We start from the raw sequence: 9169 nt of genomic DNA, 5'->3' as shown, positions 1-9169 counted from the left end.
GTAGAATTCAGGGGTTTGATAAAGACAGTTTGGTGGGATGGCAGAGGAGGAAGTAATAATGATGGTGATAATTAACAGAACATGCAAAACGAGGGATGCACAGTGCAGCTGCTACCCACCCGCTGGCCAACCCCCCCGGTTTCAGCCCTTTAATCTCAGCCCCCCCAGTCCCATGTTCAGTTTCTGCCCCCAATCCCTTCGCCCCCCCCATTCCAGCTCCCCCATCGCAGTGCCTCGAACCCCCCTCTGATCCCAGGCCCCCCCAGCCCCAGCGCCACCAAGCAGCCCCCCCCCGCCTCAGCCCCTCCCACCCCGCCTATCCCAGTCCCTCTCTGGCCCCAGGCTCCCCCAAAAGCCCCCAGCCCTCCCCCTGACCCCTCGATCCCACCCCCCATCTCCTCCTCCCCTCCCCGGGGTGCAGTTCCCCCTCCAGCCCGCTGGGGGGAGGCAGTGCACCCCGCGCCGCGCCCTACCGCCACCAGGCGGCGCTGCCCCCGGGGGCGGGAGGTTCTGGCGGCGGGGCGCGGCGGAGCGCTTCAGGTTCCGGGTAGCGGCGGTGGCGGCCGGTGGGGAGGGAGGCCTGCGCTCCGCGGCACCATGAACCGACCGAAGGCGGCGGCCGTGCGGCGGCCCAGCGCCGTGCCCAAGCCCTCCGGTGAGTCCCGGCGGGCTGCGGCCGCCCGGCCCGGGAGGGGGGCGGCGGGGGGGGTGGGGGGACTCCGGAGGCCGCGGGCCGGTGCCGTCACGCCTGTCCCCTGTCCCCCCGCAGCACACCCGCCGCCGGGAGACTTCATCGCGCTGGGCTCCAAGGGGCAGAGCGGCGAGGGCAAAGCCGCCGCCACCCTGCTGAAGCCGGCGCCCCCCGGGCTGCCCTCCGAGCGCAAGCGGGACGCGGCCGCCGCCTTGGCGGGCCCGGCGGGGCTGCCCGGCCTGAGCAAGCGGCCCAAGCTGTCCTCCACGCCGCCCCTCAGCGCCCTGGGACGCCTGGCAGAGGCGGCCGTGGCGGAGAAGCGAGCCATTTCCCCCTCCATCAAGGAGCCGTCCGTCATCCCCATCGAAGGTGAGGCCTCGCCGCGCCGCCGCCGCGACCGGCACCGATTCACACGAGGGCGCGGGGCTCTGTTTGCCTTTCCCAGAGCTTTTGCCCTGGAGCCTTGCCCCGAGCCTGATGGTTACACTCTGTATATTATGTTATATATCACAGAATCACAGCATGGTGGTGACTGTGTGACCCACAGAGGTCCCTTCCAACCCCCTGCTGAAGCACGGTCACCCAGAGCAGGCTGCACAGGACCGCGTCCAGGCGGGTCTTGAATATCTCCAGAGAAGGAGACTCCACAGCCTCCCTGGGCAGACTGTTCCAGGGCTCCGTCACTCTCAGAGGGAAGAAGTTCTTCCTCATGTTCTGACGGAACTTCCTGTGCTTCAGTTTGTGGCCATTGCCTCTTGTCCTGTTGCTGGGCACCACTGAAAAGAGTCTGGCCCCAGTATGTTGTATGTCAGTATATGACACATGCCCTGATATGTTATATGTCAGTATAATACTGACAGTTAGGCGCTTCCCTTCTGGATGTGGGGGCAAAGGCACAGCTTTGTCACTTCTGTTGGCGCTGGGGTGTGTTCGTCCTGTCCGATTGCTGTTGAATAGCGGCATCGGAAAGACTCCCTGAGGAAGTCTTTGAGTTTGGATTATGGTGTTTTAGTCGTGTGTTTCTTTAGCAGACTCGGGATCTGAACATTGCTTGCTTTTTTGAACTGTCATTCCCTTTTGTGGTGTTACGTACATTTGCAGAGCAGTAGTCTAGCAAGGACCAACCAAAAATAATGGAGCGGTGTTGTCAGGTGTGAAGGAGAACTTTTAATAGTGGTTGGGTAGGGAAAAGCATTGCAGGAACGAAAAGTGGGCAGACCCACGCTTCGCTTTCCTGGCGACTGGCCCTGCCGGCATCCTGGGGCTGGTTGCTTTGTGTGAGGGTGAATGCTGATGCCCGTCTGTTGGTGGTTGCAGTTGTCCCCACTGTGCTGCTGGATGAAATTGAGGCAGCAGAGGCAGAAGGCAACGATGACCGCATTGAGGGGGTGCTGTGCGGAGCCGTGAAGCAGCTGAAAATGAACAGAGCCAAGCCTGATACCACGCTGTACCTGAGCCTCATGTACCTGGCAAAAATCAAACCAAACATATTTGCCACCGAAGGGGTTATCGAGGTGAGGGCTGTGCAGCATCAGGACTCTCGGGCTTACTGACCTGTTGTTGCTGCCAACTTGTGAGCATAATTTTAGTTTCTCTCTGGCCAGAGCATAATCTGATTGTCTTTGTAAATACCATGCCTCTGTGGCAAGCTGCTGCAATTTGTACTACTTTTTCTAAAGGTTTTCTGTATGCTTTCTTGCTAGATAGCTTGATTATTATTTTATTTTTTGTGGGTGATATTCCAGGCACTGTGCAGCCTACTCCGAAGAGATGCCTCCATCAATTTCAAAGCCAAAGGGAATAGCCTCGTGTCTGTCTTGGCCTGCAACCTTCTCATGGCAGCTTACGAAGAGGATGAGAACTGGCCAGAGATCTTTGTCAAGGTTGTTGAACCAAGGGGGCTTCTGTCGGATTGTGGGCAGACTGGGTAGAACCAGCTGGGGTTGGGAAGGGTGCGTGTGTTTGGGGCAGGACAGAGGCAGAGGATTTATTCCTGCTGCAAGGGAAGGGGTTATCCAGTGGCCTGGCGCCCAGCGTGGGGAATGCAGCTGGAGGAGGCAGAAATTGGAGACTGGGCCCGTGCTGTATCAACAAGGGAGAAAAAACAGAGTCCCTGGCTTTGTTTAAAGGAAAATCTCCACTGGTTGTTGAAATGCTGTGGTCTCCTTTGCCTTTTGTTGCTTTATCTTTGCTCTTTTCTCAGCTGCCTTTGACAATCTGTATTGATATGAGTGTCACAGAGACTGGTTATTGTCTAGTTTGTAGGGATTAAAACAGCCCGTTTATTTAAAAAGACTTGTTTTTAAAAAGGCCACCTTCTATATTTTGGTGGTAGAAGCTGTTGTGAAATCCCTGCTAAAGCTTGCTCAGCTTTGCTGCTGGAGAGGTTCGGTGTCTAGTAGAGCGTGGGATGGGATGGTTTGGTTTTTTGCTCTCACGTGACTTGCATGCACCATCTGGGCTCTTTCATCCGTGCAGTGGTTATGCTAGTTGCCTATTTTGCAGCTGTATACTGAAAATAAATAAAAACTGGGGAAGCTCACAAATACTCCTTTGATTAACCAGTGAAAAAAAAAAAAAGGCTTGAGCATGGTTCGTGTCCTCTTTTGCAGGTTTACATTGAGGACTCCCTTGGGGAGCGCATCTGGGTGGACAGCCCTCACTGCAAGACATTTGTGGATAACATCCAAACAGCTTTTAACACAAAGATGCCTCCCAAGAGCATGCTCCTGCATGGGGAAGTTGGACGTAGTGGAGGGGACCTTAGTGCAGGTAAGAAGATGTTTGGGAACTGGGAACAAAGTGGTAGGGAGGGGATGGACCCTGCTGAGCTTGTTGACTGGTGAGAATAGTTTGTTACTGGATGGAGTCACATAGGCCAGGCTTTGAGTTCCAGGCATTGCTTTTCCCCTCTTTGGGGTTCTTCCGTTTCTCAGGAGTGTTTGAGGGCAGGCAGTGAAGGAGGCCAGGAGAATGTGCTTGTTATGTGATACAACGTGAGGAACCAACTCATGGCATCCTTCAGCATTGCTGAAGGAGATCCTTGAAAGAAGCTGAATGCATAAGAGAGTGAGCGATCTCTAGAAAATAGAGTTGTCTCAAGAAGCGTACTGTGTGCTGATCTCTCTTAGGGAGTAGCCCACACCCTTCCATGACAGAGGAGGAAGACAGCCAGAGTGAGCTGCTGATTGCAGAGGAGAAAATGAGCCCAGAGCAGGAGGGCCAGCTCATGCCCAGGTACAGTGCCTCTCCTTCTCCTGACATAGCTGTGTGGCAGATCTGTCTGTGCTCACCCACTCTTGCAGTGCTGCGGTGATCCCTCTCTGCACTAACTATACTGTGGCACTTACTAGAGGATGATGAGCATCAGAGACAGCTGGTTCTAGGAGAAAAGAGTAGATTTTTATTGTTTGTTTGTAATGCGTACCATGAACTAGAAATGATGCTGATCTCTGGGCGCAGCAAAGTGTGACCAAGCTGGCTTGTGTGGGAGTGAATACCATGTAGTTTGTGTGGCCCAGGTATGATGACCTTGCGGAGAGTGTGGAGGAATATGTCCTAGACATGCTGCGGGACCAACTCAACCGCCGCCAGCCGATGGACAATGTCTCCAGGAACCTCCTTCGACTGCTGACGGCAACCTGTGGCTACAAAGAGGTGCGGCAGATGGCTGTACAGAGGCTGGAGATGTGGCTGCAGAATCCAAAGGTAAGGATAGAAGCTGTTAAACCACAACTTTTCTGGACCCGGTCTGAAATCCAGCCAGGGGGGCCGCGTGCAGTGTGCCCGTTACGTTTCTGATCTGTGGTGGCAGGTGGCTGTAGCCTTTCTCTTCTTCCTCTGCAGCTGACCAAGCCAGCTCAGGACTTGCTGATGTCAGTCTGCATGAACTGCAACACTCACAGCTCAGAGGACATGGAAGTTATCTCCAACCTGATCAAGATTCGTCTCAAGCCCAAAGTCCTTCTCAACCACTACATGCTGTGTGTCAGGTGAGTGATCAGGTCTGTGACGGGAAGAGAAAGCACTCTGTAAGAGGTGCCCAGGGCCTTGACGGTCTCAATGCCTCTGCACAGTGGTTTTAAATACCAGCTCGGACCACGGGCTGTTCTGTGTAACATTTAAATGAATTTCATTGAGCTGGAAGTCTTTCAGTAATCCTTTGCCATAACTGGACGTAGGTGCTGCTCCATCCTCTTCACTTTTGTGTGTTAAATACTTCAGAGAGAAATCAAAACAGTGGGTCTAGCTGCCATGAAACCTCAGCTCTGATACCACTGGTCTTCCCTTGCAGAGAGCTACTGAATGCGCACAGGGATAACCTGGGCACCACAATTAAGTTTGTGATTTTCAATGAACTGTCAAATGCAAGAAATCCCAACAACATGCAGATCCTGTATACCGTGCTTCAGCATAGCTCAGAGCAAGCTCCGAAGGTAGGTGTAGAGTCTTGTGTGGCTGATGGTGATCCCAGACCCTTGCCCGAGAGATTTAGCTGAGCTGATGCTCGAATTAAGTCTTTCCACAGACAACTGTGATCTGTGTCATACTGCTTTGATATTATACTGTCGCGTTTGTTGGGAATAAATGTGCATGGGCATTTTCTAACTCCCAAATTCTGGGTGACCAACCTTGTGGTGATGAAGTTTCATGAGAAACACGTAGCTCCCCGGGGTCTGAAGGACAGACGTGCCACCAGCCTTATTTCCCACCGTCTTTTCGTTTTGTGAATGCAGATACGTTACAATGCACTGAAAGTTTTCTCTTTCTGTATGGCCTCAGTACCTAGCAATGGTGTTCCAGGATCTTTTGACTACAAAAGATGATTACCTGCGGGCTTCACGGGCTCTGCTGCGAGAGATCATCAAGCAGACGAAACATGAGATCAACTTCCAGGCTTTCTGCCTGGGTCTTATGCAGGAACGGAAGGAGGCCCAGTATGCAGAAATGGAATTCAAGGTACCACTTGGTTTGACCCGTGTGCTGCTGGATGTACCAGTGGTGTACCGGGCTCTTCTGTATCTGTGTTTCTGGCTGTTCTTTCTTTTGCTCTTTGATACCTGAGTGAGTTGGTATTTGTGTGTCTGATTTCATAGCAGCGCTCCCATATCCTGTTTCCAAACATGCATGATTGTAATTTTTGATGATGAAACACCTTTCCAGAAGGCAGCTTTGGATATTGCTGATTCAACTTACGTTTGTTTGTTTGTTTGTTTGTTTTTGTTTAAGGAACGGTTTGTCATCCACATAACTGATCTGCTAGCTGTCTCCATGATGCTTGGTATCACAGCTCAGGTGAAGGAGGCTGGAATTGCTTGGGACAAAGGAGAGAAGAAGAGTAAGCAGAACAACCTAGGTTCCCTTTGAAGATGGGCAGCTTGGTAGATATCTCCCTGTGAGGTTGGGGGAGCATTGCAGCTGGGATTAGGAAGGGGTGCAAGCCTCCGTTCTGAACAGAGGTGTGGAGGTGCTTGCTGTCATCCTGAGACTGACAGAGTTGGGGGATGGGGCGTTTGCATGGCTGGGTGCTTCTTGTGTCTATGGAAGCAGTGGTTGAAAGGCTGCGGAAAGGGGCCTTGAGCCTGGAGGGGCAGCCGTAAAGGTTACCAAGTACCTAATGCTGAGAAGACAGGCCTCTGGGGCGGCATTGAAGTGACTGCCCAGATGTCTTCTTCTCACAAGGCTAATTTCTTCGTGCTACATCTCAGGCTTTTGTTGCAGCGCGCATCAGAAAGCAAAGCATGTGCGCTGTCAGTGCTGGGATGCTCAAGGCTGTCCGATTATACCCCTCCCTGGTTAACTGTTGGTGCCTCAGAGTCCTGGTTACTATTTGCTCTTGAAATGGCCACCCTCTCCTGCTTGGCTCCCAGTGGGGCTCCGATACATGCATAGTTTGTGACCTGTTTTACAGACCTGGAAGTGCTACGCTCTTTCCAGAACCAAATTGCTGCTATCCAACGAGATGCTGTCTGGTGGCTTCACACGGTCGTTCCATCTATCAGCAAGCTGGCTCCAAAGGACTACGTGCACTGGTAAGAGAGTCAGCTTGGTAATCTGCTGGGCGTAACCTGTCCCTTTCCCAACAGTGTATAACAAATTATGAAAAAACATGTAAATGCCAGGGTTAGATTTCTCTCCCCTTCTCAGACATGGAGCAGAAACAGTGTTTTAGCAGGGTTCAGGCTGGGACTGCCTGCCTCTCAGGAATTCCTGCAGATACATCCTCTTACCAGAAATGTATGAGAATGGACAATATTTCTGACTTATGTTATTTCGGTCCACCCAGTAAGGAATTTCCAGTGACCTGACCAAGCATGATGCCTGTGGACCCATTGTTGTTCTTTTGTCTGATGTGCTTTTTCAGGCTGTGTGGTTGAGGGCTCCACAGACAGTGCTGTGTTCTCTGCCTGCTGCTGGTTGCATCCTGGGGTCTGGCTCAAGGCGTGACTGAGGCAGGTTAAGCCAGAATTAATAGTGTCTGAGATGTGTTCACTGGAAGTGTAAATGCCCAATACCCATACTGCACAGTCCTCTCTACTGTGATGTGAGTTGTTATTTTTGCTAGACTAGCTCATCTGAGGGGGCTCCTTCATGTGTGGGATGAGAAGCATTAGCAAGAGTTTGGGAATACTGAACTGTTGAATGTGTTCTTGAGCTTCATGCAGATGGTGTTTACTGTCCTTTTCACCTCTACAGCCTCCACAAGGTGCTCTTCACAGAACAGCCAGAAACCTACTACAAATGGGACAACTGGCCCCCTGAGAGCGACCGCAAGTGAGTGCATGCCCCACCCATAGCTGGGTACAGGCGCTGAGCTGCTGTAGCTGGAGGCAGAGAAATTGCTGTTTTCTGGTGTTCCTTATATGGCTCTGTCTTGGAAAGGCTTGGAACTGTGCTTAGATTTTCTTCATCTGTTGCATTGCCTTAAAATTGAGGGATGTTGCTCTGTTTTCTGTCTGTTCCTCTTCCTCCTTCGTTCCCGTTCCCTGTGCCAAGCTGTTTTGTATCTTGATGCTGTAATTAATTGTAAGAAGGGCAGCCTTGCACTGTGTGGTTTGTACTGGGGTAACCTTAGGGAGCTCAGACTCAAGTAGGCTGGAGTGCAGAGGTACAAGGCAATGCGAGCAATATTCCGTAAAACAGTTTTTTTTACAGGTAGTTGCATTTGGAGCTGGAGACTGGGGAAGGGGTTGTGAACTAAGCTGTGATTTATCTTCTGCTCAGATTAGCTCTAGGGTTCATGGAGGGTTTCAGGAACCCTCATGCTGCTGTCAAAAGAAGCATAATTGATGTCTCGTGTCTCACGCAGCTTCTTCCTTCGCCTCTGCTCCGAGGTGCCCATCCTTGAAGACACACTGATGCGAATCCTTGTGATCGGTTTGTCGCGGGACCTTCCTCTTGGCCCTGCTGATGCCATGGAGCTTGCTGACCACTTGGTGAAGCGGGCTGCGGCTGTGCAAGCAGATGGTGAGACTGCACGAAGCTCCAGTCAGCAAGTGGTTACTTCTGTCTACAGGTCCTCTTATTGCCAGCCAGGGCTGAGGCAGCTCCTACTATGTACCAGAGACCCTTTGTGTCACTTAAAGCATGTTTTAGTCACGATGGCTAAGCATTTGGCTGGAAGCCAGACTTGTATTGCTGTTGCTTTCACACTAGAGAAGCTTCTTATTTTCTCCTACCATGTCTCCCTGTTACTATTTTTCCATCATGGAGTGTTTGGGAAATTATTGGTTGTGTTGACGATGAAGGGCTGTGAGTAACCACCCAGAGTTTTGAGCTGGCTTTTTAAAATTCAGTTTAGTTCTTAATAGATACCGTAAAATGAATACAAATTTTTAAGCCATGCAAAAATGAAGGGGTTGGAAGTTAAAGTAATTAACCCGTGTATTTTATGCTGCTCCCAATTCCATTATTCAAACACTGTTACAAAAGCAGCCTTAACTCTTACCCCTTTTATGAATTCATTCAGCGTTTGTCCAAATTCCTGCGTCCTTGGAGAGTACATCCATTCAGCTGAGCTGTATGTGTTTGTGCTGAGGAGGTGTCAGAGTTTGGTTCTAAAGCATCTTACGTGCTCTTAGTTCTGACTGGTTAATAGCAAAGTCTAATCCAGATCTGGTCAGTGCAAGTGGAGTGAGCTAGACTTTGCTGTTGAATATCCTGTGAAAACAGGTCCAGCCTCTCAGTATAGCATTTTAAATGCTGCACCATTGCAAATACTGGAAGACTCAGGGTTAAGTTAGAGTGAGTCTGAAAACTTGCAGCAAAGTTGAAATGCGTTTTTAGTTCCTCTGAGCCCCAGAAGTTCTGAGCAGATTCACTGCTTACCTGAAGGAGTGTATCCGAGTTCTGAAAAAGATACAGGTATCATATTGGATGCATTTGGGAAAAAAACTGCCCTTAAGAATTTAAACCAAATTGCAGCTGAAAAGCTCGATATCCTTATGTATTGACTTGTAGCCTTTTTAAGTGTTGTTG

The 9169-nt window shown here is 50.9% G+C and overlaps 1 protein-coding gene across 2 annotated transcripts in view; it reads left to right on the top strand.

The window, feature by feature from the left end:
- The first annotated feature begins 500 nt into the window (after positions 1 to 500).
- INTS1 (integrator complex subunit 1) overlaps positions 501 to 9169 on the top strand; it is a 29641-nt gene continuing 20972 nt past the window's right edge. For both annotated transcript variants that reach the window (XM_075436316.1, XM_075436315.1), the window contains exons 1-14: positions 501 to 655; positions 770 to 1060; positions 2009 to 2205; positions 2437 to 2574; positions 3304 to 3463; positions 3823 to 3928; positions 4213 to 4399; positions 4538 to 4683; positions 4986 to 5127; positions 5474 to 5650; positions 5921 to 6029; positions 6603 to 6723; positions 7388 to 7465; positions 8001 to 8158. In XM_075436316.1, coding sequence (XP_075292431.1) covers positions 598 to 655; positions 770 to 1060; positions 2009 to 2205; positions 2437 to 2574; positions 3304 to 3463; positions 3823 to 3928; positions 4213 to 4399; positions 4538 to 4683; positions 4986 to 5127; positions 5474 to 5650; positions 5921 to 6029; positions 6603 to 6723; positions 7388 to 7465; positions 8001 to 8158 — 2068 coding nt within the window. In that variant the 5' untranslated portion in view covers positions 501 to 597. The remainder of the gene's footprint in view (positions 656 to 769; positions 1061 to 2008; positions 2206 to 2436; positions 2575 to 3303; positions 3464 to 3822; positions 3929 to 4212; positions 4400 to 4537; positions 4684 to 4985; positions 5128 to 5473; positions 5651 to 5920; positions 6030 to 6602; positions 6724 to 7387; positions 7466 to 8000; positions 8159 to 9169) is intronic.

This window comes from Opisthocomus hoazin, chromosome 15, assembly GCF_030867145.1.
Source record: "Opisthocomus hoazin isolate bOpiHoa1 chromosome 15, bOpiHoa1.hap1, whole genome shotgun sequence".
Lineage (NCBI taxonomy): Eukaryota > Metazoa > Chordata > Aves > Opisthocomiformes > Opisthocomidae > Opisthocomus > Opisthocomus hoazin.
The sequence above is the reverse complement of the archived record's forward strand: the minus strand, read 5'-3'. Positions and strand labels throughout refer to the sequence as shown.